The 27,644-nt window shown below is 43.9% G+C and overlaps 1 protein-coding gene across 1 annotated transcript in view; it reads left to right on the top strand.

Moving 5' to 3' along the window:
* The window catches only part of CHSY1 (chondroitin sulfate synthase 1), a gene marked incomplete at its 5' end in the record, with an annotated part of 74,364 nt that extends 54,093 nt beyond the window's left edge, over positions 1-20,271 (top strand). The window contains one exon of the mRNA XM_011965267.1: positions 18,285-20,271. Within this exon, the coding sequence (XP_011820657.1) occupies positions 18,285-19,877 (1,593 nt within the window). The remainder of the gene's footprint in view (positions 1-18,284) is intronic.
* Between the last annotated feature and the right edge of the window lie 7,373 nt (positions 20,272-27,644).

Genomic DNA, 27,644 nt, shown 5'->3' with positions numbered 1-27,644 from the left:
CCCAACATAAAGGTGAAAGCTCTAGATCAGGGCCAGCAGACTCTTTGTGTTGTGTAAAAGGCTGGCCGGTAAATGTTTTAGGGTTTTTGCAGGCTGTGGGATCTCGCTCCCAGCTACTCAGCTTGGCCACAATAATGCAAAAACAGCTGTAGACAGTAACAAAAGTGAGTGTAACTGTGTGCCAGTAAACATTTTAATAGGGGATTTTGGCCAGTGGGCTGTAGTGTGCCGACCCCTTCCCTGAGTTACAGATACAAGTGTTTTTTGTCTTGGGCCTGGTACTACTGGCTGCTGTTTCCTGTCAAGTTACCCAGTTTTTCAAAGTACACTTTCTCCGCTGTAAGATGGGAACAATACCTTATAAAACCTATGCCTGGCATGCGATGACATGAAATGATACGTAAAATACCGCTCTAAAAGTAGAAGTTACTAATGTGTTTTTTGTGAGATGTGATTCTGAAAGGTGGTATTTAAATCATAGTTTGTTCCTGGGCTCCTGTATTTAATATAGCAGCCAACTTATGACTTACAAGAGGGCTAAACCACTGTAACAGACAGACACCTGAGAGGATGCAGCAGAGGTAGATGTTAATTTCTTTGTCCAGTAGCAGGATGGCTGTTCCAGGATGTCAGGGGACTCTGTTCCTTGTGGTCATTGAGGGATCCAGGGTCTTCCATTTTGCTTTACTGCCATCTCCTGTGGCATTGTCCTCGACCGATCAATAGCTTGGCTACTGTGCTCGGGTGACAGACAGCTGCAGGAGGGGAAAGAGGACCTGGGGACACAGAACTCAGAGCCAGGCCTTAAGCACAAGTCGAAAGGGGAGCAGGTCTCTCACGCACACTCTGCTGGGGAGGTCTTGGTTCACACCTAACTGGACAGAAGGCCTGATAGCCGGAGCCAGAACACAGTCTGTCACCACAGGGGAAGGGGGACAGATACATTGGCGACGAGGTCGCAGTCTCTGCGACATGATGGAAATAAGTCCTTGCATCCCAAAGTGAGTCCCCAGCAGCCTTTCCTCTCTTTGGTGGACTGGGTTTTTCTTTCTCAGGTTGCAGATGTAAGGCGTCCAAATATCACTTTTGGAATTCTTAGCGTATACCAAGGTCAGATGTTTAAGAAATGCAATTGTACAATGTAATTTAATTGACCTTTAGGTTAAAAAGCTCCTAATTTGAGATTCAAATAGGCTTCTAACAAGTATTTCCGTTCGTGAGAATCCTGGCTTCTTAGAAATGGGTCATCAGTATTTGTAGTTTTGGTTTTGCTGTATTATAATTTAACATTATATAAATTTATAGCTTTGCATTATATAAGGAATTTATCATTTAACATTATAAATTGTTTATAATGTAATATTATATAAATGCCATAATTTGGCGTGTCCTTAAATATTTGCCCTGAATTTTTCTCTTCTGGAAAATCATTCTGGCTGTAATAGTAGATATAAGGACTTGGGAATCTTCTCAGAGTATAAACCAGCAGACCAGTCCAGATGGAAACATTACCCTTAGGGTTCCTTCCTTTAAATTTGTGTTATATGGCTTTTAGTTCTACCTCTGCCTTAACAGGTGAGCTTGGGAATGCATTTATGATTAAACTTACATTTGGGCAGGTAGGGAAATGTCTTGTGATTAGTTTCCAAAGCTTAACATGACCTTTAAAGAAGGAACATAATTAATGGGCTTCCAGTCAAATATATCAATAATTTGAGGGAAGAATCTTAAATTGCCAGGCATTGCCTCTCCCCACTCCTTCCACCTGATGGGGATCTCACTATGTTGCCCAGGGTGGCCTTGAACTCCTGGTCTCAAGTGATTCGCCTGCCTCAGCCTCCTGAATAGCTTGGCATGTACCACTGCACCTGGCCTGAAAATCTCAAATTGCATAATGCCACTTTCTTTGGGAAGAAATCAAGCAAAATTTGTGACTCTTGAATATCTGTATAGATGTGTACTTGTGAATTAGGTAAACAAAGAATAAAAGAACTAAGACTAAACATGCTTTGCCCCTTTTTTTTCTAGGAATGTACCAGTAGTTCACTCTGAATTGCTGGGGTCACATACACCCAATGTGGTATATTGGAGGGTTTTTTAAAAATTGTTTTTTCTTTCAAATACAAATGAGGTCTTGCTATATTTCTTAGGCTGGTCTCGAACTCCTGAGCTCAAGCGGTTCACTTGCCTTGACCTCACAAAGTGCTGAGATTACAGGCATGAGCCACCATGCCCAGCCTATATTGAATGTTTGACAAATACATTTGAAGCCAGAGCATTTACATTTAAATTATGTCTTTATTGCTCATGTTGGCTAATCATCCTATAGTTTGCATAGTGTATATGGTTCCTAGTGTATATAGTTTATAGTCTTAGTCATGGATCTCGGGTGTAATACCACTTGGTGGCATTATGGTGTTGTGGCTTCTCTCAAGTTATTTTGACATTAGTTGTACCCTAAGATAATAAAAATGGTTATCACTAGGTAGACAGAATAGGGTCAGTGTTTCTTTTTACCTCTCTAAGTTTTCCTGGTTTCTGCCAGTAAACATGGATTGTGTAGTAAACCTTCCCACTTCTGACACCTGGCCTTCACATCAGCATAGGACACCAGAAAGTGCCTGAATAAGAGCCAGGAAAGAAAAATGTTTTCATGTCTTCTAGCATAATTTGTACTTACGGATCTCATGATAATTACATTGTTTAGTTAGGGTATACTTATTTTACATATATGTCTTTTTTTTTTTTTTTTTTTTTTGAGACTGCATTTTACTCTGTCATCCAGGCTGGAGTACAGTGCTGTGATCTCGGCTCACTGCAACCTCTGCCTCCCGGGTTCCAGTCATTCTTCTGCCTCAGCCAGAATTACAGGCGCCCTCCACTCCACCTGGCTAATTTTTGTATTTTTAGTAGAGACAGGATTTCACCATGTTAGCCAAGCTAATCTCAAACTCCTGACCTCAAATGATTCGCCTGCCTCAGCCTCCCAAAGTGTTGGGATTACAGACATGAGCCACTGCTCCCGGCCTGTATGTCCATTTTTAATATTTATATATAATTTATATTGACTAACAGGGGTGTCAACACTATGTAACTGGAATTTGAATCTATTTGGTAGTCTCTCCTGCAATTACCTCCTCCCCTGAAACAGCCTTTTTTTTTTTTTTTTTTGAGATAATGTCTCACTGTTGCCCAGGCTAGAGTGCAGTGACACCATCTCGGCTCACTGCAAGCTCCACCTGCCGGGTTCGCGCCATTCTCTCGCCTCAGCCTCCTGAGTAGCTGGGACTACAGGCGCCCGCCACCATGCCCAGCTAATTTTGTTTTTGTATTTTTAGTAGAAAGGGGGTTTCACCATGTTAGTCAGGATGGTTTCGATCTCCTGACCTCGTGACCCGCCCACCTCAGCCTCCCAAAGTGCTGGGATTACAGGTGTGAGCCACCGCGCCCAGCCAGCTTTTTAATAAAAAATTTAATAAAAAATTTTTAGCCTTTGGTTGACACATGACTTATTCCTTTACCATTAGCCTTTAAGCTTTCTCACGTCTGTGAAATTTTTGTTGTTCTTATAGCTTATAATTTTCATGTCTCTTTTTCTTTGGTTGAAATCCTGACACAAATGGTAGGATAGCTTGATTTTATTTAGCGGTTAATGTTGTTAACTATTTCAGGAAAATAAGATGATCCAGAGTAAGATTATTATTCAAGTGTGATATATATATATATGCAAGTGCTATATAGTTTGCAAAGTATAATTAGTTTTGTGATCTTATATGTGAATATGTTGCATTAGAAGGAATATTTTTCAAATGTCAGAGTAGGATTATGAGTGATTCCTCCCTTTTCCAGAATTTTATAATAAGTATATATTGTTTTATAATAATAAGATTTAAAAATAGTTAATCATAAGTGATGTAAATGTTTCTACTAGACGGCATTTTAAGAGTCATGCGGGTTATGGGTGTAGCTTATGAAATGCTGTTTGTAAGACGACTTTTCATTCATGAATCCCCCCTTATTTCATTGTAGCCAGTCTATTATAAGACATATCTTGTGGAATCTGTTCAAAACTTGGGGAAGAAGTGCATGAGATCTTACCTTCTTGGCATGAGAAGTGTACTCTTGAAAATAGAATATTGACTTTTTGAGACACGACTGTTGATCCTCCCACCCTTCACAGCTCCCCTGTCTCCCTTCTCCCAACCCCAATTCATGCATACGAAAAGTCAGGGTTTGTGATTTAATTTAGAAATAGAGGCAAGATTAGAAAATGGAATTGTATGGAGACTTGGAGGTCATGTAGCATATGACAGATCTGTTCTAGGAGGAGTAGGAAGCTCTGGTTGTGAGTGAGTGAAGACCACTGTACTATTTAGAAGCAGCTGTCCCATCCTTTTCCATTCAGCACCTGATTATTATGTAGCTGTATTTAATGGTGCAAAATACCAAATAGAGAACAAGGAATATAAGGGGAAAATTAATGGCTGGATAGCTGTTGTGGCTACATAATTCTGATCTAAACTTAGTTTAGAAATTACAATTGAAAATGCAATCGTGAAGTATCATTTTGAAATACTGTAAAATGTTGCCTAGCCTACTGAAATGTTTCTCAGTTGAGGTACCCATGTAAAATGTGTGCGTACACATGTACACATGAATAGGCTAAGAAAGAAACAGGAGTAGAAACATTTAATTAGTTGAAACAGGTTTACCTCCAATGAAATTTTTCTTTTCTTTCAGTTTGTAGCACTTGGTGGTCTATGTGTTAATGTTAATAATAAAACAAAAGTTACCCATTCTTAGATTACTTAACTCTACTATTACTAGTAGTGATGGCTTTCCTGCTGAAGGTGCTCCATAGCTACATGAAGAGGGCACAGAGAAAGTTACTTGATGCTTTTGAGTCACTTTCACTTTTAAAAGATGCTGGTGGCCTTTGGATCCCACTTTGCCCTGGTGCTTGGCAAAGGCCAGGGCATCTGACTGCCCCTAAGCCCATGGAGGAAGGAGGTGGTAGAAGCAGGTGTGGAAATCCACGCTGATGGCCCTACCCTTGCTGGTGCCCTCTGTTGCTGGGACTCGGCGCCCCACCTGCTCACCAAGCAGAAGTGATCTCAGAGTGGTCTCCATGGCCAAGAGAGCTGGTTTTGTCAGGCAAGGAAGGATCGTGAAGATGCACACCCACCCTCCTGGTGTGGAGCATGGTGCTATCCCCAGTTTGTCTTCCTTGGTGCCAGGAGTGTTGGTGTTGCGTGCACATTAGATAGAGGACTTTCCCACTCTTCTCTTTGCTCTTATGCATTGTCTGACCCAAATTTGGTTCCATGGAGTAAACATACTTGGTCAGAAACTGTGAATAGTCATTTCCAGCTTTTAAACCTTTCTTGCTGATGATGCCGTTAAAATACACACATGTGCGTGCATGCAGTGTGACTGCAACTGGAGAGGAAGGAGCGTGCACCTGCTCCCGGGCAGCTGGTCAGGCTGGTGGCTCAGCCGTCATGCTTGCTCCTTGCTCCTTGCTCCAGGGTGTGGCCCTTTGCCCAGAGGAAGAAATGAATGTTCTGAAGGAGTACAGCGTATTCTTCAGTCTGCTCCAAGGTTAGTTCCCTTTGGAAAGCTTCCCTGGCCCCCTCACTGCTGTCTGGTCTGCCTCAGGTTTTCCCTGCTGGAGAGGCCTTCCCTGACCCAAGGATGTGATGCTGCAGCCCTGCCCTCGCTGCCGTCTCCCCGGCTTCATGGTTCTCCAAAGCTCTAATCCCTGTCTGACACCTTGTTTGTTGCCTGCTTGCTGGGCAGGCATTTCTAGTTGTCTTGTCAAGAACCAGCCCAAGAGAGAGCTGAGAGCCAGCCTGGGCTTTGCTGTGTGCAGTGGCTGTGGGGTGTGAGCAAGTTGCTGAACACACAAACTGGAGTATCCCCAAAAGTAAAATGTGGATAGTAACAGAGCTACCTCGTTGGATTATATCAGTGCATACAGGGAGGTCCTTGGTATAGTTTCCGGGAGATGTTAGTTGTTAATGTTATTATATAAAATCACATAAATTATTTCGCTTCAATGGGAGAGGAGCTTATTATTTTAAAAAGTAAGTATTTTTTAAAAGCAGGTGCCTCTGAAGGGTTAAAGGGCTGTAAGTTTAAACGTGTTGCCTAGTGTTTAGCTAAAAGGATAGTTGAATGATTGTGCAGGGAAGTAGGTTATTTTGGAAATACATGTAGAGTGTTTACTCTCAGCTATTACATCTTATCCTCTGGATAAATGTTTATTAAGGAAATATATTAATGCCAGGCTCTGCTGTGTGCTATGGGTGTGGAAAGAATCTGTGAGACCTGCCTTCAAGGAACCTCTGTGGAGCCACTAGGGAGGCGTTTTGAATTCTGAAGTCTGAGAATTCTAGTTGATCCTCTTTGAAGGATGCTTTTCCTCTCTTATTTCTGAAGATACTGATCTTCTGTATTTGAAAGTCCCCTTGTCTTAGCTCTTGTTGCCATATTGTTTGGGAGTGGAGGGAGTTGGGTTGAGGTTGGCTGTCTTGCCTTCGCTGGTCTGCCCAGACCTTCCTGGCTGCTTGGGAATCTGAGGGATAGGAGGTGGGGGTGGGAATGGGAATGTCTTTTCTGAGCAGGCAAAGGCCCTGTGCAGAGTGGTGTTCACTTAGCTCTTGTTTATTCTCTTCTGTTGTAATGTTCTTAAGTATTGACAGGAGCCACTTACATTGTTATCTGTGATTAATATTTTTGTCCTTACCTGTAAATGAGAGATAATACCTACTCATTCATTTATTCAGCAAGTACTTATAGGGCAATTACTGGTGCTTGGTACCTAGAACAAAGTGAGTTTTGCTCTCAAAGAGTTTAAAATTGTGAGGATTAAATGAGTGTGTTGAGAGAAAGAAGTATGGTATCTCATAGTAGATGCTTAAAAATATTTCTCTCTTCTTTTTATATAGGGCTTTTTAGCTTAGAATACTGTGTTAAAGAACAAACGATCCTACTCATTGTGAATTATTAATTACTTGCATTTTATTTCCACCTACCTTTTTCCACAAAGGATCTGAAGTTTAGTGTATTTTATGCATCTCCGTAATTTTTTTTTTTTTGGCTTAGAGCAGTGAGTAGATGGATAAATGAAGGAAAATGAATGAATTTATTATAAATAAGAAGCCACAGAAAAAGTACTACCAGTTTCCCCCTAGAATCTACTTAACATAATTTGAGGACATTTTTTCCCTAATAGGTTGCTTTAAAAAAAAATTTAAGTTTTTGGAGAAGCTTTAGGTTCACAGCAAAATTGAGTGGAATGTGCAGATTTCCCAAGTGTCCCCTGCCCCTACACATGCACAGTCTCCCCCAATACGGACACCTTGTACCAGAGTGGTACCTTTGTTACAATCAGTGAACCTATAGTGACATATTATCACCCAAATTCCACAGTTTACAATAGGAGTCACTCTTGGTGTTGAACATTCTGCGGGTTTAAACAAGTTTATAACAAATACCCTCATATATGTATCACACAGATACTGTCCTAAAAATCCTCTGTGCTCTGCCTGTTCATCCCTCCTTCCCCCCAACCCCTGGCAGCCACTCATCTTTTTACTTTCTTCATAGTTTTGCCTTGTTTTGTTTTATAGCGTTATATAGTTGGAATTGTACAATACGTAGCCTTTTCAGTTTGGCTTCTTTTACTTAGTAACGTGCATTTAACTTTCTTCCATATCTTTTCATGATTTGATAGCTTATTTTTTTAAAATGCTGAATAGTATTCCATTATCTGAATGTGCCACAGTTTATTCATTCACCAACTGAAGGACATCTTGGTTGATTCTGAGTTTTGCCAATTATAAATAAAAGTGCTGGAAACACCCATATGCAGATTTTTGTGTGGACACTAACTTTTCAGCTCTTTTGGGTAAATACCAAGGAGCTCACTTGTTGGATCCTGTTAAGAGTATGTTTAGTTTTGTAGGAAACTGCCAAATTGTCTTCCCAAGTGCCTGTACCATTTTGCGTTCTCACCGGCAGTGAGTCAGAGTTCCTCTTGTTCCATGTCTTCACCAGCATTTCGCATCAGTCCTCTCAGCCGTTCTAACAGGTGTATAGTGGCATCTCATTGTTGTTTCGATTTGCATCTCCCTGATAACATATGATGACTTTTCACATGCTTTTTTTGCCATCTGTATAACTTTGGCAAGGTGGTGGTTAAAGCCTTTGGCTACTTTTTAATTGGATTGTTTTTGTATTTTTGAGTTTAGAAGTTCTTTGTATATTTTAGATAAGTCTTATAAGTCTGTGAATATTTTCTCTCAGTCTGTGACTTGTCTTCTCATTCTCTTGGCAGTGTCTTTTGCAGAGCAGAAATTTTTAACTTTAATTAAGTCCAGTTTATCAATTCTTACATGGAGTGTGTCTTTGGTGTTGTGTCTAGAAAGTCATCACCAAACCCAAGGTCATCTAGATTTTCTCCTCTGTTTTCTTTAGGAGTTTTGTAGTTTTGCCTTTTGCATTTAGGCCTGTGATCCGGGTCTGTGTCTCGTTTCATCTTCCTGCATTTGGACGTCCAGTTGTTCCAGCCCCAAGGGTTGAAAAGCCTATCTCTTCTCCGAGGGATTGCTTTTGTTGGTTGCCTATGCTTTGAAAACTGTCCGTATTCCTTCCCTGGGAATTTGACACTATGGAATTTAAAGCTTTACTAGCTTCCCTTCCCCACCCACCCTTCCCCCAAAAAACAAACTCACTCCCTTTTCTTCCCTCAGTCCCCTCTCCAGTGTTTTTCTTACCCTCTTTTGTGAAAGAAAACTTTCAGAATGGTTCCTTTGTGAGGTAGGTGTGAAGTGAGAGTCCCCCCTCAGACTTCATATGAACTGGAGATGGCAGACGTGGAGTCTTCAGCCTCATAGGGGTCGTGCTCAAAACCTAGGGTCCACACCTGTGGCATTTAACCCCCACCCCACTCAACACCGTGTAAATGACAGAAACACTGACAGTTATGAGTGTAATGCATGACCCAAAGCTGGGTTAGACACTCCGGGGCTTCTAGAGCAGTTGCTCTACTTTAGAGGACTCAAGTGGTGGAGCCAAGCTACAGGAGCCCTTGCTCCCTGCGCTGGCCTGCCCCCTGCCCTGGCCTGCCCCCTGCCCACAGTGCCACTGTGCTGTCCCCACTCACCAGGCCTCCACTATCCCAGCGCTGCTTCAGTTTTTAGGTGGTGGTGGTGGTTGGTTTTTTTTTTTTTTTTTTAAAGTAAGATACTACTTCATTAAATGCTATGCGTTAACACAGCGTTGAATATCTTTATGTCGAATAAGATTCTACAAAAAGTCAGGTGTAGATGAAAAAATATCCTAAAAGGAAATGAATCTGTAGGTCATGTTTGACCCACAGATATATTTTGGCTTATATTTTTTTCTCTCTTTTCCTTTTCTCTGTCCCTTTCCCCCTCTCTCTCTCACTTGAACTGGTTGCCAGCACTTCAGTTAGACTTGACACAGAACAGCTGGATTTCTAGCTTCCCTTTAAATCTGGCTGCACTAGGCCTGTGTGGCATGTCCTGGTCCCCCCGAGCTCCATCCCTTCTGGCTTACATCTGCCTCGTCCCTGTAAGTTTGTATTTAATTTTATTTTTGATTTAGTTTGTGCTTTGGCAATCTCCTAGACTAGAGCTTACACATCACATTCTCACATAGAGATATGTTGGGTCATGGGTGACGTTGGTGTGTGGTCCATGTTGACTGGAGTGGAGAGGGCACTGAGAGGAGCACTGGTACTTGGGTGAGCCAGGTTTTAGAAACACCTTTGGAGAGAAGCCTGTTAGCTACTTCGTGGCAGGCCCGGGCTGGGACTGTTAACGCCACGCTCGCCTGCTCTATCTTGTGTTCACACTTGTTTTGTCTTTGTACGTGACGTGGGCTTTCACTGCCTGGTACAGCGCCTTTCACAGGAGTGTTCGGTAAATACTGAGTGCCACATGTGCACAGGGCTTTATCCATTTAAAGATAGTTCTGCATGTATTTATCCTGCATAATGCTGCCACGTTTGCCACTTTTTTTGTTAAGGTGATGCCTGTTGCACTCAACTGATTGCACCAGATCAGATGTTTGTGAAGGGAGGAAATGGGAGTTTAGATAGTTTTCTGACTGCAGATAAGGGTCTCCTACCACAGTCTCTGCTGTTTATTTAGACCACGGAATGTTCACTTGCAAAATCTATTGTTTCAGTTTTATCACTTTACTTATAGTCTTATGCAGAAGCCTTAAATTACTATCAACAGCTTTTGTTTTTACTTTACTAAGCTTAATTCTCAATTATTTTGAAGTGAGTCAGGCTTCTCTAAAAGGTGTTTAGGTTTCAGAATTAGTCACTAACCATTCAGGACTCATTCATATAATTCTCTCTTTTTTTAACCACTAAAGTCTCAGCTTAATTTCCATGACAATTTTAGTTTTTTGAATGGAGTCTTTAAAATACTAAGAACCTAATCCTTGAACTTAATTAGATGAAAATTGGCAAAGCCTACCCAAAACTAATTAGGAAAGACCTAGTAGGGACAGTAGGGTAACCATATGTCCTGAGAGTCTGGGACAGGCCCAGTTTATGCTGGTGGTCTTGGCCTAATTATTAACAGACCCACTCTTTCATTTCAAAAGATCCTGCTTGGGACAGTAAATTACCTGTAAAACCTACCTAGAAGCGTATGAGAATGTAATTTAAATGTTTAAAAACTTGTGACTCTGGCTACCAGCAGTTACGGTCTCTTGACATTTAGACAACGGTTACTTTCTTTGAACCACTTTCGGGACAAAAGGGTAAGAAAACCACTTCTCTGTAATGAATGGAAACACTGCCTAGGTCCGAATGGGAAGTTGCTGCTCTGCAGCAATGATGGTCTGTAGCTGAGGCTGAACTGTGTATGTGCTTAAGGACAGTCATGTAAACAGTTAACAGGAAGAGCGAGGACTTAATGAGAATGTTGGCTCTCCTTGCAGAGAACAAGAAGGACATTTGCTAATGAAGACTGTGGAAGGTATTTGTTAACCAAAGATTAGATATGGGTAGTTGTTGGTTATTCCCAGCTGGGCTAGAAGTTCCTGGGAATAGCGTGACCTTGGTATTAGCCCCTCTCAGATTTACTGGAGAATGACGCAGGGCCCTGAAACATCTCACAGGAAGGGAGATGGCTTTGCTGGAGTTGAAGGATATAGAGGCACTTTTTATAACAAAGATTAAGGGTTGTTTCATGGACAATGGAAATTGAATGAAGTCATCAGTGCTATTGTAAGCATCTTAAGAAGGTTTCTTTACTGAGTGTTTTTTTAAGCAAGGAATACTCTAGTGATTATTAAATTAACCTGTCTGTATTGACTTGTGTTTTCTTCTGCAGTACTTCTTTCTGTTTTATAATATTCTTCTAAGTGATGTGCCAAATTATAGATTATTGAAATACCTTATGATAATAAAATCCTCTTAAATTTTGAATTTGGTTCTATTCAAAATATTCTGGGATGTTTTGTTTTGTTTTGTTTTTTGAGATAAAGTCCTGCTCTGTTGCCCAGGCTGGAGTGCAGTAGTGCCATCTCGGCTCACTGCAGCCTCCACTTCCCAGATTCAAGCAATTCTCCCACCTCAGCCTCCTGAGTAGCTGGAATTACAGGCACACCCAACCACGCCTGGCTAATTTTTGTAATTTTAGTAGAAACAGTGTTTCACCACATTGGCCAGGCTTGTCTCAAACTCCTGACCTCAAGTGATCCGCCTGCCTCAGCCTCCCAAAGTGCTGGGATTACAGGCATGAGCCACTGGCCCAGTCCAAAATATTCTTTATAACAAAAATGTCATTACATATTTGTTATTCCTGGAGTTACTAAAATGAACTGTTAAGAATCTCATATTCTTGACTAATTTTATAGAAGAGTTGGAGATTTATTTTCACAGAATAGAAACAGTTAATAGGGATGTGTTATTATCCTTTAATGCTTCAAATATAGTTTTAGTCAATGAAGATACTGCTGCAGCTTCAGCCATATCAGGAGTGAGTGGGCAGAAGAACGTCAGAGCTGGGCTTTGAGGATTTGTGGCTTGTTCTGACATGGTCACATAAGATCTTTGAATTCTTTACCTTGATAGATCCTCTGTCTAGTACAGTGCAGTCACTTTTTTGTGGGGTTTTTTGGGGTTTTTTGGTTGTTGTTGTTGTTGTTATTGTTTGAGACAGGGTCTTGCTCTGTCACCTAGGCTGGAGTGCAGTAGTGCGATCATGGGTCACTGCAGCCTCAACCTCCCAGGCTCATGATCCTCCCTGCTCAGCCTCCTGAGTAACTGGGACCAGAGGCATGTGCCACCACGTCTGGCTAATTTTTAAATTATTTGTAGAGACATGATTTCACCATTTTGCCCACACTCATCTTGAATCCCTGGGCTCAAGCAGTCCTCCCGCCTCAGCCCCACAAAGTGTTGAGGTTACAGGCGTGAGCCACCCTGCCCAGTCCAGTCATTTTATAAATGAGAAAACTTGAGACTCGACCGATTCAAGTAGCTTGTCCAAGGTCTTACAGCTTTATTCTTGAAATAGTTATATTCCAAACTTTCTTCCAGAGAAATAGTAGCTTTATTTCTGTTACAAGAAAATTGCGATTTAGTCATGTGACTATACATTTTATTTATTTTTTTTGAGACAGGGTCTCACTTTGTCACCCAGGCTGCAGTGCAGTGGCACAATCTCGGCTCGTTGCAACCTCCGCCTCCCAGACTCAAGTGATTCCCCCACCTCAGCCTCCCAAGTAGCTGAGACCACAGGCATGTGCCACCACCCCTGGCTAATTTTTTTTTTTTTTTTTTTGGCAGAGACAGGGTTTCACCATGTTGCCCAGACTGGTGTGGAACTCCTGAGCTCTCAAATAATACACCCGCCTCAGCCTCCCGAATTGCTGGGATTACAGGCGTGAGCCACCATGCCTGACCTGACCATACTACTTAAGGGTCAGGGACTTCAACAATTTCCTGTTGAATGCAGGAAATTGCCTGGAGCTCAGTAATTAAATGTTACCTGCATCTTTCTTTCTTAGTAGCATTCCAGTGGTGAGCAGTGACGTAGCCCATAATATGAGGGAAAACCCATAATATGAGGGAAAGCGGGAAGATGGTTAGAGATGTAGGTGTTAAACGCTTAATGACCACCATTTCTCACTGATGTGCCTAAGAGCAAAGTGATTCAGTTTCATCTCACCTATAGCATGCCTCTTAAATAGGCATCCTCAAAGAAAAATAAAAGGTAGGAAGTAGGGAAAACCCAAATCACAGCAGAGAATCTGGAAACTTGGTGAGGTTAAAAAAAAAAAACAAAAAAAAAACAAAAAAAAAAAAACAAGATATTTCAAGGAGAACCTTGCAGGGTATTCCAAAGTTCAATACAGATGGCCACAGTGCCACAGAGGCAAAGATTCCATCCAGAAGCACTGAGATCTCTTGATGTGGTCACATGGGAGGGGCACCTGGGAAGGATGGAAAGGGTGATAGAGGGTGCTTCATGGGGGGCGTTCACACTCAGAGCAAGGCCTGGCCTGGAGGCCCCATGGCCCTGGAGCCTGGTGGGGTGGGTCAGAGCTTCTCTAGGTTTTCCTTCCTGCTCCATTCAGAAATCACAGATGATGTATGGATTTCTTTCCTAACCTGGCTTTAATATCTCATTGACATTTTTGCTTTGAGTTATACTTCACATTTCCTGTTCTTAAAGAGCTCTAAAGACAGCATATTTGATTTCTGCCTCTCCCTCTCCCATTCCACACACTGAGGGTAACAAGAAAATGTTTCCCTACCTCTACACCAAAGCCATTTACAAGGCTTTGTACAGAAATTGGCTGAAGGGCACCATCCGAAGCCCATTTGGGCAGGTCTTGGTTAAGATGGAGGTGTTTGTCCTTAGCTGTGACAGAGTGTCTGCTCACCTGTTGCTTAAACCTGCATCAACCTCTTTTAGAATGTGAGCTATTTCCTTGACGTCAGTTTAGATTTTTTTTAAAGATCATTACAGGTATGTGTTCTACCCAGTCTGTCAGGTAGGAACTTCTTTGTCTGAATTGTTTATGTATCGTAGCAACATTGATAAATGTAATAAATTAATGAAAGTAAATCCTCTGGGACAGAGCAGGGGCCGCCAGGCAGTCTGGGCATAGACTTGGCTTTATTTTATGTTCACTTTGTCTCAGGTGCTCCCTCCTCCAAGTATATGTGCATGCGCACCACTCACACACACCTTTTAATCTTATAACAGATTTCTTCATTAAAAAAAGAAAATGGTCGGGCTTGGTGGCTCACGTCTGTAATCCCAGGACTTTGGGAGGCCGAGGCAAGCAGATTGCTTGAACCCAGGAGTTCAAGACCAGCCTGGGCAACCTGGTGAAACCCCGTCTCTACAAAAAAATACAAAGATTAGCTGTATGTGGTGGTGCATGCCTGTAGTTCCAGCTCCCTGGGAGGTGGAGGTTGCAGTGAACTGAGATCACACCACTGTACTCCAGCCTGGGTGACAGAAGGAGACCCTGTCTCAAAAAAAAAAAAAAAAAAAAAGATATATATAACACATTTATTTCAGACTTTTAGAGTTTAGCCAGAAGGTACTTACAGCACCTTTCACTGTAGTTTAAAACCCTCAGTCTGTTTTACAGCTTCTACCAGCCTGTTAGTCAATACTTTTCTCCATGTTTACCCCCTTAGCACACACACTCTGTGAAAGTAACGACCATAGGCAGCTTCTAAAACATTTTGAGAAATGGATTCCTGAAAATGTGTGGGGATGTGGTGTCCTAGTGGGTCTTTGAGAAGTAATCAGTCATGTAGAGGCCTCCCATGGGGACCGGCCCTCCCTATGTGGGGTGTGGACAGCCAGGAATAAAGTGTGCAGTCGTATTTGGTCTAGGGAGTAAAAACAGGTGACCACTACATCATCTCTCCAGAGTAGTATATATTTTCTCTTTAAATATGCTACTGATTTTTGCATTTTAAAACATATCCTGGTCAGAGGAGCCCAGCCTTGTCCTTGTATGCTTTTTACCATGTATAAGATACCGTGTCTGTCCTCATCGGCTGTTTCCTTCTGTATTGATGTCATTCAACAATCTCTCCATACTTGCTCTGCTTAAAGACCTCACTTGTTATGAACTCGATGTATCAAGCACTGAATTGGACTCTGGAGATGGAGGCAGTGAGCACCCATGCCCTCCCCTGGTTGCATATGTTCCCGCAGCTGCGGCAGGGCTGTCCGTGTGGTACCTCCTTGCACGGTCATTCTGGCCCATGCATCTTGTTTCCTGGATCCTGTCATCTTCTTTACAGGTTTCTTTCCTCGCTTTAGAGGAACACATCCCTTTAATAACTTCCTGGGAAGGAATGAATGCAAGGTAAAATTGAGTCCTGAGTATCTGAACATCTTTCCCTCTACTCACTTGATGGATAGTTTGGGAAGAGAATTCTACACTGAGAATAATTTTCCACTCCTCCCACTTTTGAAGGCATTGTTGTCCTTCAGCTTCCGGTGGTGTTATCTGTGTCCGGTGCCATTTCCATTTCTGATTATTTGTATATGCCCTTTTTCCTCCTCTTTGGAACTTTTCAGATTGCTTTATCCTGTAGTTTTTATACTGGATACTTTTATACTGTACTTTTTATACTGGATACCTAGAGTTTAACCCAGGCACCTGACTCCCTTAGTTCTGGATCCATTTTTTATATTGTTGTTTTCCCTCCTACGTACTTTTTGTTCCTAGAATGATTACTTTTCTCTCCTGCTGTCTTTTTTTTATCGTTAATGATCTTCTAGGGATTTCTTCAATTTTATCTTCAAACTCTACTCCTTTGTTTCACTGTTTTGTGTTTGGTTTCGAGGGTTTTTTCCTCTGATTTTTCATGTTTATAGTTTTCTGTTTTGGTTGCATGGATGCACTATGTTCCCTTTGACTATATTGTAGCTTTTCGTTGTTGTTTTTGAGTTTTTCTTCTGTTCACTGCGTTGTTTCTGTTCCACCAAGGTTTTTTGCTTTTGTTTTGTTTCCATCATTCCCATTTGGAACCCTTTTTCAGCTGCCTGATGATCCTTGACTGTTGATTCTCATTTAAGAGTGAAGCATTGAGAAGCTGACCAGAAGCTGTGTAGCTGAGGTTTTTAAAACTAGTATCTTTGCTGTAATGATCCAGCTTTTTGGTTGATGTTTTTGTTGGCAGACTCTAGGTATCTATGGTATCCAGAAAAGACTTCTGGACCTGGGCTTGCAGTGGTGCAGGCCTGTGGCAGTCCCTGAACAAGGGACCAATAGCTGCTTCAAGATTTTAGAGCCTGCAACAAATCTTTCTAAACCTCTCTTCTCTTTGAGTCCTCATACTACATTTGCCACCTTATAGCCCTGCTGTTTGTACCCAAGAATCAGCCCAGCTGGAAAGTGAACAGTAAGGATGCTTTGGGCAGGAAGTTGATAAGGCTTCTTTTGTTGTGACCCACAGAAGAAGCAAAGTAAAAAAAAATAAGTTAACGTGGTTAATCCAAGCCTGGTGGCAGGGCCTATATCTTCATGTTGTTTGTATCTGGCCCGCGCATCCAGGACTTGAAGGAATTCTGGCGCCAGTTGCTTACTGCCTTCTCTCAGCAAGCCCCAGATTATTTCTTTGCTTCAGTTTACTTAAAACAAGAGTTTGAGATTTGCTTTCCTGTAGTTGATAGTAAAGTTGAGAGTAGGTAGCAGAAGAGGCATGTAAAATTCCATATAAAGTGTGCCCTGTGTGCTGCATGGGGGTCAGAGTTGGAGTTTCTCCTCCTAGCCTAGGGAGGCCCTGCTTCCCACCCCTGTAGAAAACCTGACCACCTTTTCTAATTAATTGTACAGTGGGGCAGGGATTTCAGTGGTAAGTCCATGTGTGCACCTCCCATGTGGGAAGCATAAGCAGTGTGGGAAGGAAAGTTGGAAACAGCGGCAGCACTTTGGAGGACCTGTAATTCCACTCTGATTCTTGCTCTAAGACCAGACTCACAGGTGTCCAGGAGGTAAAGGTCAGCACTCCTAGGACCCCAGCTCTGTGCGGGGCCTGGCAGGCATGCCGGCTCCCTGTTTTCTTTTTACTTTATGAGAAAAAGAAATAAGGTATTAAAGTGCCAATTTATATTTCTCTACTATTATGGTAGTTGCAGTGGCTCAGGAAGGCAAATAAACCAGTCCGCCAGAATCCGCATCATCCCTTATCAAGAGTTAGTGTTTAACAGTATGATCAAAAAACCACCATGAACTTGAAACAGGACTAATTTACCAGATACCAAGCTCAAATGCTTTCACTGAACATTTTTTGCAAACTATTATTCTACCTTCCAACAGGCTTTGTAAAAACGTTCATCTCCTTGCTCAGATGTACTGAGGCATCAGGCACATTCCCTTCCTAACTTGAGGGAACCCATTTTGGCTGATGGCCCATAAGCTTATGGTGTCCGAAAACCTGCGCCATGGGGCGGAGGCAGAGTTGGTGGAATAGTGAGCCCTGTGCATCCTGCCTGTTTCCCATTTGCCAGCATTTTCTGAGCCCCCAGGCACCAAGCTCTGTGCTTGTGCCAGAGACCCCATGCTGAGCAAGCAGGCCCGCTCCTGCCTCCACAGAAGCCCTGGGAGAGGGGCACCTTCCTCGTACACAGGGAGGCCAGCAGCGTGAAGAGGGTTTTCAGTGCTTCCTTCCAGAGACTTCACAGAGCCTTGTTTCATCCTGACAGCGTCCTTGCAGGGCCAGGCCTCCTTCTGCCCTGATTGGCTTTCCTTTCCCTTAGCTCCCTGGAAGAAGGGTAACCGTTCACTCAGGTTGTTTGCCTGGAGTTCTTCTGGCTCTCAGGAGGAAGTTTATTCCCATAGATAGAAGCCGCAGAGTCTGCTATTCAGGTCTTCAGCCAGGGATGCATGACTCTGTGGGCGCCTTTCACAGGCATAGTGGGACGGGGGTGGCATTGTCTTTCAGGCATGCTCATGTGGTGGCACCGTGATCTCAATTTTATACCTTTTCATTATGGGACAACTTTTTCATCACTCTGTTTGCCTGTAAAATGATATTGGCCAACTTTGGTTATTAACCCTTATTTTCTTAAGCAGTTTCTATGTATGAATTCTTCTAACCACATTGGGCTGCTGTTGACTGGGCCTTATCTAGGGCCTTTTGTGTGCTGTGGTCCATTCAGAAACATTTCTAATATTTGCGTTTTCTTTAGCATGTGCTGGCACTCAATCATAGAATACTAAATTTGTGATCTCTTTTTTTCCCGTAACAGATGCAGCAGCTTTTTTATGAGAATTATGAACAGAACAAAAAGGGGTACATTAGAGATCTCCATAACAGTAAAATTCACCAAGCTATCACATTACACCCCAACAAAAACCCACCCTACCAGTACAGGCTCCACAGCTACATGCTCAGCCGCAAGATCGCCGAGCTCCGCCATCGCACAATACAGCTGCACCGCGAGATTGTCCTGATGAGCAAATACAGCAACACAGAAATTCATAAAGAGGACCTCCAGCTGGGAATCCCGCCCTCCTTCATGAGGTTTCAGCCCCGCCAGCGAGAGGAGATTCTGGAATGGGAGTTTCTGACTGGAAAATACTTGTATTCGGCAGTTGACGGCCAGCCCCCTCGAAGAGGAATGGATTCCGCTCAGAGGGAAGCCTTGGACGACATTGTCATGCAGGTCATGGAGATGATCAATGCCAACGCCAAGACCAGAGGGCGCATCATTGACTTCAAGGAGATCCAGTACGGCTACCGCCGGGTGAACCCCATGTACGGGGCTGAGTACATCCTGGACCTGCTGCTTCTGTACAAAAAGCACAAAGGGAAGAAAATGACAGTCCCTGTGAGAAGGCATGCGTATTTACAGCAGACTTTCAGCAAGATCCAGTTTGTGGAGCATGAGGAGCTGGATGCACAGGAGTTGGCCAAGAGAATCAATCAGGAATCTGGATCCTTGTCCTTTCTCTCAAACTCCCTGAAGAAGCTTGTCCCCTTTCAGCTCCCTGGGTCGAAGAATGAGCACAAAGAACCCAAAGATAAAAAGATAAACATACTGATTCCTTTGTCTGGGCGTTTCGACATGTTTGTGAGATTTATGGGAAACTTTGAGAAGACATGTCTTATCCCCAATCAGAACGTCAAGCTCGTGGTTCTGCTTTTCAATTCTGACTCCAACCCCGACAAGGCCAAACAAGTTGAACTGATGAGAGATTACCGTATTAAGTATCCTAAAGCCGACATGCAGATTTTGCCTGTGTCTGGAGAGTTTTCAAGAGCCCTGGCCCTGGAGGTAGGATCTTCCCAGTTTAACAATGAATCTTTGCTCTTCTTCTGCGACGTCGACCTCGTATTTACTACAGAATTCCTTCAGCGATGTCGAGCAAATACAGTTCTGGGCCAACAAATATATTTTCCAATCATCTTCAGCCAGTATGACCCAAAGATTGTTTATAGTGGGAAAGTTCCCAGTGACAACCATTTTGCCTTTACTCAGAAAACTGGCTTCTGGAGAAACTATGGGTTTGGCATCACCTGTATTTATAAGGGAGATCTTGTCCGAGCGGGCGGCTTTGATGTTTCCATCCAAGGCTGGGGGCTGGAGGATGTGGACCTTTTCAACAAGGTTGTCCAGGCAGGTTTGAAGACGTTTAGGAGCCAAGAAGTAGGAGTAGTCCACGTCCACCATCCTGTCTTTTGTGATCCCAATCTTGACCCCAAACAGTACAAAATGTGCTTGGGTTCCAAAGCATCGACCTATGGGTCCACACAGCAGCTGGCTGAGATGTGGCTAGAAAAAAATGATCCAAGTTACAGTAAAAGCAGCAATAATAATGGCTCAGTGAGGACAGCCTAATGTCCAGCATTGCTGGAAAAGACATTTTTAATTATCTAATTTATTTTTCAAAAATTTTTTGTATGATCAGTTTTTGAAGTCCGTATACAAGGATATATTTTACAAGTGGTTTTCTTACATAGGACTCCTTTAAGATTGAGCTTTCTGAACAAGAATGTGATCAATGTTTGCCTTTGAACACATCTTCTTGCTGAACATTATGTAGCAGACCTGCTTAACTCTGACTTGAAATGTACCTGGTGAACAAAACTTTTTTAAAGAAATGTTTTCTTTTGAGACCCTTTCGCCAGTCCTATGGCAGAAAACGTGAACATTCCTGCAAAGTATTATTGTAACAAAACACTGTAACTCTGGTAAATGTTCTGTTGTGATTGTTAACATTCCACAGATTCTACCTTTTGTTTTTTGTTTTTTGTTTTTTTTTTTACAATTGTTTTAAAGCCATTTCATGTTCCAGTTGTAAGATAAGGAAATGTGATAGTAGCTGTTTCATCATTGTCTTCGGGAGAGCTTTCCAGAGTTGATCATTTCCCCTCAATGGTACTCTGCTCAGCATGGCCACGTAGGTTTTTGGGTTTTTGTTTGGTTGGTTGGTTGTTTTATTTTATTTTTTATTTTTATTTTTTTGAGACAGAGTCTCGGTCTGTCTCCCAGGCTGGAGTGCAGTGGCACAGTCTCGGCTCACTTTAACCTCCACCTCCCTGGTTCAAGCAATTCCTCTGCCTCTGCCTCCCGAGTAGCTGGGATTACAGGCACATACCACCACGCCCGGCTAACTTTTTTATATTTTCAGTAGACACGGGGTTTCACCATGTTAGCCATACTGGTCACGAACTCCTGACCTCTGGCAGTCCACCCACCTGAGCCTCCCACAGTGCTAGGGGTGAGCCACCACGCCCAGCTGGCCACGTAGGTTTTAAAACAAGGGGCATAAAGAAAGCACAGTGAGATATGTGGCCGTTCTCGTGGTAGTTCATTTGGCCTAAATGGACCTGGCATGAAATTTCAAGAAGGATTTGGCATTTTCTCTTCTTGACCCTTCTCTTTAAAGGGTATAATATTAATGTTTAAAATGACAAAGATGAATTATTACAATAAATCTGATGATGTACACAAACTGAAACACACACACATACCCCCTAATGAAAACATTGGGGAAAAACCTATTTGGTTTTGTTCCTTTCATCCTGTCTGTGTTATGTGGGTGGAGATGGTTTTCATTCTTTCATTACTGTTTTGTTTGATCCTTTATATCTGAAATACCTTTAATTTATTTAATATCTGTTGTTCAGAGCTCTGCCATTTCTTAAGTACCTGTTAGTATTATTTATGTGTATCAGGAGTGTGTTTAGTCTTTTATTTGCAGTAAACCGATCTCCAAAGATTTCCTTTTGGAAACGATTTTTCCTCTCCTTAATTTTTATATTCCTTACTGTTTTACTAAATATTAAGTGTTCTTTGACAATTTTGGTGCTTATGTGTTTTGGGGACAAAAGTGAAATCAATCTGTCACTATACCAGAAAGTTAGTTTTTTAAACTCTCAGATCAAATGTGCCTTAATAAATTTTTTTTTTTCATTTAGATTTCAAACAGTGATAGACTTGCCATTTTAATACACATCATTGGAGATCTGCGTATTTGTAAATAGCCTGATGCTCATTTGGAAAAATAAACCAGTGAACAATATTTTTCTATTGTACTTTTCAGAACCATTTTGTCTCATTATTCCTGTTTTAGCTGAAGAATTGTATTACATTTGGAGAGTAAAAAACTTAAACACGATTCATAAAGTTTTTCAAGTTATTTGAGGGAAATACTTCTGTGGACTGCAGTTTGGGAGTGAAATGAAACCCAGATTCAAGTGCTTCCTTCTGTTTTTTCCTCGAATGAGCTCGTCCTTTGTTTGTTCCTCATCAACTCGCTGACTCCATGTTCTCCAAAACAAAGGTCTTCAAACCAGGCCCAGGCCCCATCTGGCTCCTTGATAGAAATGTCCCCTCCGAGGCCCCACAGAATCTGCATTTTAACAAGTGCCCCGCGTGGTGCTGCGGCACAATTCGGGGTTCCGGGATCAATCTAGCTAGAGGATAAATCAGCACAGTTGCAGTATAACCCAAGAATCAAAAGCTTTTAAGTGAGATCTTTGATGCCAAGGTAGCAAGCTGGTGTGGACAAGCATTGCCCCCAGGACAGGTATATTTACAGTGTAATGACAGTTAAGTCCCAGCATAATGACATTGCACTCACAGAAAGAATTTCCGTAATTCAGCCTAATTGCCATTTACTCTGTGGGAGTGTTTAGTTTTTTCTTGGAGAAAAAGCAGAGACATTTTTATTCTTCGGTAAGGAAGAGCGTAATAATGCACCTTAATGACAAAGTATTATAAATTCTTTCCTATTTACCATAGTAACAGACGGGGGGGATTTGGGGATGTGGTTGAGTGACACGTTTGAGTGTTCATCCAGCATTTCGGTGACCCTTGGTTAAACCTGCCATTTCTTTCCCTGCTCCCACTCCTGATCAGGTCTGTCCCTCTTCCCGATGGCGGTGTTGGTGTTCATGGAAGCACTGCCTCCTTTCCAGGCTTGGTTTCCAGAAACGCGGTGGGACCCCTCCCGTGGCTCCCCATCCTGGCAGTGGTGTGCCTGCACTCCGCATGCTGGCCTCCAGGTTCCACTCGCCTCTCGGTCACCTGGTGCTCTTTTGGCCAGAGGGTAAACTCAACAGTTCCACTGGCACCTGGGTCCTCCTTAGCCTGGCTACTGTCCCTGCATCTCTCATCCCCATTCTACAGGGCACCTCCTCCAGCCACTGGGCCCTATGACTGTGGGGCCTTCTTGTCTGTGGCCCTGGCACACACTTTTCCCTCCATCTGGACAACCTGACTCCCCAGGACGCAGCTGAAACACCCCACTGTCCACTCTGCTGCCACCCTGGACCCTTCTGTGGGATATGACAACAGCTGGACCTCCTGTGACCGTGTGGCAGTATCTCCCTCACTAAAGCCCCTCAAGGAGGCCTGGGGCTCTTGTTCCTGCCAGTCCCCTGGCATGTTGGGAACCACACTGCCCTACTCTCTCAGTGCCCTCTCCACGTGTGCCTCCTGCCAAAGGCATGCCCTCCTGTCCTCCGCAGTGAGCCCTCATGCCATTGCACAGGCTGAGACCTGCGGCCCCTAGTGGGCCTGGAAATAATCCCTACCCCCTGAAACTCAGGAAGCTTCCTACTTTACCCTTTCACTGTTGCTTCCTGTCGACTCCTGTGAACAGTATTTTAAAATTGTAGTGTGTAAGTATGGCCGAAGAAGGGGAGAAGGGCACAATCAAAAAAGCATGGAGAACCTCGCTCCTTTCTCCCAGCGCCAACTCAGGCCTTCCCACAAAGAGCCACCAAGTTTGTCCTGGCCAGGAAGGCAGAAGTATATGTATAGATGCATAGACAACATTTTTGAACTTTGCACACAAATGAAAGGGAATTCCTTCTCTCTTGGGCATGGGGAGCCTCAGGGCAGAAGATGGACATGGCTTCATGACCCATGTCATGGTGCGTGGGGAGGGGTTGCCAGTGGAATCCTGGCCTTCTCCTTGGATGCCAGGGGCCCTGCCTGGAGTGGGACCAGGAGAGCCTTATGGGGCAGACAGCACTGGCAGACCAGGGGAATCTGCAGTTTGCTTCCAGAAGGCAGGTCACCTTCCCTGCACTGCTGTTCTAGGCTGGGATGAGACCGGAGCATGGATGTGGGCCTAGCATCCCAAGGTCTTCTGTGGAGGCGAGGCCATGTGTCACAAGGTCTTGAGACAGTCCCTCTTGGCTGCAAAAGCAGGAAGGCCTCGGGAGCGAAGGCGGCGCATTCCCTCCACTCCAGGATGGGAGGGCCAGGGAGGGCGTTTGTGAACTCGCAGCTTGGGCCCTTCAATAGTTCAGATAATGGAAGGAACTCTGACCCTTGATGTCTCATCTTATTCCCGCCCCCGTCCCAAACACACCTTTGTGGCCTGCTGATAAGTTATTGAGGCCTATAGGCAAAGTCTGTCTGAGCCCCTTCCTGCTATTTCACAAAGGCATCAAAGCCTAGGCCCTGACTGAGCCCAGAAGTGGACATGGGTTTCTTTCCCCCGAGACCAGCAGGCTCAGAGCGCTCACCGGCCATCTACATAGCAGTTGACCTAAGCAAAATGATTATCATATTTGCCTCCTTGCCATGCCCTTGAAGGATCACCTAGAGGTCTGGGCATTCCTGCAGCCACCTCCATTCACTACTCAGTGTGTTCACCAAGTCAAATGTACACGCTAGTGAGTTACCAGCACCACAGTCCATCTCGTAAGGACAACACTTAGGTTATGGGAACCAGTAGCTTTCAGAGGCATTCTCTCAGCTGTTTAGGGTCTCGTTTCTCAAGACCCATCCTCCAGGAAGGTGACACACCTACCTACTGCACTGAGGGGCTCCTGCCCAGGCCCCGGGTGGCAAGGTTTCCTCTTGTGCCCTCCATCACAGAGGAAGCCAAGGGCCAGCCCTCGCTGTGCCTGCACAGACGCCTGCCCTGGGGTATTAGGCTGCATTACTGCTATATAACTTGCTGTAATCTCTACTGCAAAGGAGCTTATGTGCTTCAGCTGGAGCGGGGGTGGTCTGTCAGCTCAAGCGGCTGCACAGAGCTGCTACCTGCCGCGGTGGGTCCCGCTGTGCTTGCTAAACCCTTGAAAGATGGCCCCTTCTTTTCTGCTTGAAATGAAAATGCTTGCACCAAATCTGCTTAGTCTAGCTTGTTATAAATGCTACGAAAATGTAAAGATTACAATGCAATGGATCAAATCACAGTAACCCATTTTGAATGGCTTCCAGTAGAAAGCAGATGCTTCAGAGTTCGGTTTGGTTTTCTGCAGGGGTGTAGGGGTGAGAGAGGGGGTGTAGATCTTCACTGGAAACCATCGCGTCAAACAGATTAGGGGATGGCTTGTCATCAGTGCAGTTAAAACACTTAAATGTCTTTTGTCAGATATTTCTTAATACATTTAATTTACCATTCATGGTATTTCGGTTATGAGGGTCTTCATTTCTTACTAATACAGACAAAAATGAAATGTCCTTTAAAGAACATTCTAGCTACATTTCCTTTAAAACTGTAAGAGTAGTCAGTTATGCCTGACTGCTTTTTAATGAGAAAATATAATAAGAAATTGATCAAATCACTTAATAGCAAAGTGGTTGGGCAAGCTCTGGAAAATGCTTAAATGAAGCTGGCTTATCTGTAATGAATTCTTCATCACAATTAAGTCGGCGATGCTCCGGGGCTGCCGCTGCCCCCTTCCCCTTGCCAACTTGCCACGACTCATCCCCTTGGCTCATGCCACAGCCCTCCACATGCCTCGCTCGCTGCTCTACATGTGACCCTACTGGAGAAAAGAAATGCTTCTAGCCAAGCCTCAGAGCCACCTCTGTGTTTGAATTAAGTTTGGGTTGAGTTTTAGGCAAAAGCTCAGAAAGGGGAATTTCATTTATAGCTTCAAAAGCCCTGGGCACACCCCGAGGTCTGAAGCTAGAAACAAATCATTTCTAAAAGTATATACACATATGTGTGTGTGTGTGTGTGTGTGTGTATATATGTTGTTTTTTGTTTTGTTTTGTTTTTTGTTTTTTCTAGAGAGAGTCTCCCTCTGTGGCCCAGGCTGGAGTGCAGTGGCGCAATCTCAGCTCACTGCAACCTCCACCTCCCAAGTTCAGGTGATTCTTGTGCCTCAGCCTCCCAAGCTGGGACCTCCCAAGCTGGGACCACAGGCATGTGCCACCATCCCAGGTTAATTTTTCATATTTTTATGAAAATGAAACGGGGCTTCACTATGTTGAAACCCTCTATGGGGTAGACACGAGGTTTCACTATGTTGGCCGGGCTGGTCTTGAACTCCTGGCCTCAAGTGATGGATCTGCCTCTGCCTCCCAAAGTGATGGGATTACAGGCATGAGCAAGCGCGCGGCCTGCAGTTTAGATTTTTGAATGGATTCTATTTCTTCCATGGTAAATAACAATGTAACTGCAGCAGAGGATATCCATATAGGGAAGTAAAGAAGGGAAAGGAAAGACCAGGCCCTTCCTCTGTACCACCCGGTTCCCACTCTGGCGAGTTCCCGTCAAGTTCTGCGGTAGGTACCATTTGATGTAGGGGGCCAGTACCATACAATTTGACATCTTGCTTTTTTTCCATCCATTTAAAACACATTGGTACTGTGAGACTGCCCGGGAAGGCTGCCTTCTCTCCTAGAATCGGGCGTTTCCCTCCTGCTGGCCATCTCCAGCGTCCCGTGGTTCCATGCTGAGTCACAGGATGCAGTGAGCATCTTTCCACATCACCCTTTTCGTATTTTGGGTCATCCTCTTCCAGGGCTGAGGGACTTTGGGGCTTGGCCATTTTCTGACATAACACTAAGTCGTCTGGCTTTTTGTTTTCTTTGGTCAACGTTGACATTTTGTACCTACTAGCTAGTTCTAATAAAACCTTTTTAAAAATAAGCCTGGAAAGTGAAATGACCTTTAAGAAACACGATGAGAATATTGCACACAGTGTCTTGGATCCCTCGTCGTGTCAAAATGGCAACTCCACAGACCTAACTCTATGACTGCAAAGCTTGAGTCAGGACAAAGTGAGACAGATTTATTGATGACTCAGGGAACGAGAAGAGGCGTGTTCCAGACAGAGGGCCTGTTCGGGAATGAGGTACATTCCACTCCCAGGAAGCTGGTGCTCATTCCAAGAGATGGGACAGGCAGGGGCGTGGAGTGGAAGTGGCTAGCCTGAGATAAGAGCAGCTCTTTTCAGACCTGGCAAAGCGGCCGAAGTGCTGGACGAGACGTGGACATGACCAGCGGCACTGGGCCTCCGTCTGGGCAGCCAGACGAAGTGATTTCCTAGTGGGAAAAGTGTACATTTGCAAACAGATGTGAATACATTTTGACAGGTAAAGATGGAATTACTGACCACCTTTACCTATGTTCTAGGCAAGTTTTGAGGATTGATATTATATTTTATATAATGTCATATAGAAAATGTATATTAGTTATGATTTATCATTATGTGGCTTCTGTGCTACTTGGAAGGCACTGCACATTATTAGATCTGAAGATAATGTTTGGCTGTGGGGTGGACTGGAGTCCAGGGGCCTGGGGACGCTGTGAATGAGCACTTATGTAGGAGGATCAGGTGATGAAGGGAAGACACTGTGCATCTCGTGGCAGAAAGGGCAGCACCAGTGAGCTGGGGGTTTCTCAGAGAGGGCCATAGGCTGGAGGAGAGCAGTTGTTAACAACACGTGCCTTCGCAGCTTCCCCAGGGCTAGAGCAGCCCAAAGGTCTGAGGCGGCTCCCCACGCAGCCCCTGGGTAATGAGCAGTTAGGATAATGATTCATGGGCCTTTTTTAAAATTAGATTTGGGGATGGGCCTTTCTACCAAGAGGATGTGCCTTCCAGCAAGAACTCAGCAGTTCAACTTCTCGGAGGCAAGTGTCAGCGCACTCACCATCTGGGCCGCATCCTCAGGAGGAGGTGACATACATGTTCCATCAGCTCGGCAGGAGAGGAGGGCCCTGTGTAGCCCCAGCTGGTTTCCCAGGGTCCACCAGCAGCTGCTGGGCAGCCTTGACTGCTCTGCCTGCCCAGAAGCCGGGTCTCTGCTGCCAGGCCTTCCCTGAAGAATGCTTGGATTACATGTCACACCTGATCTGGGGCCCTAGTTTAATGCCCTATGGTATCATCTCGCCGCCTTCTCCCT

The sequence above is a fragment of the Mandrillus leucophaeus genome, unplaced genomic scaffold (assembly GCF_000951045.1).
Source record: "Mandrillus leucophaeus isolate KB7577 unplaced genomic scaffold, Mleu.le_1.0 Scaffold719, whole genome shotgun sequence".
In the NCBI taxonomy this organism is placed as follows: domain Eukaryota; kingdom Metazoa; phylum Chordata; class Mammalia; order Primates; family Cercopithecidae; genus Mandrillus; species Mandrillus leucophaeus.
Note: the sequence above shows the minus strand (reverse complement) of the source record. Positions and strands in the feature narration are given on the sequence as shown.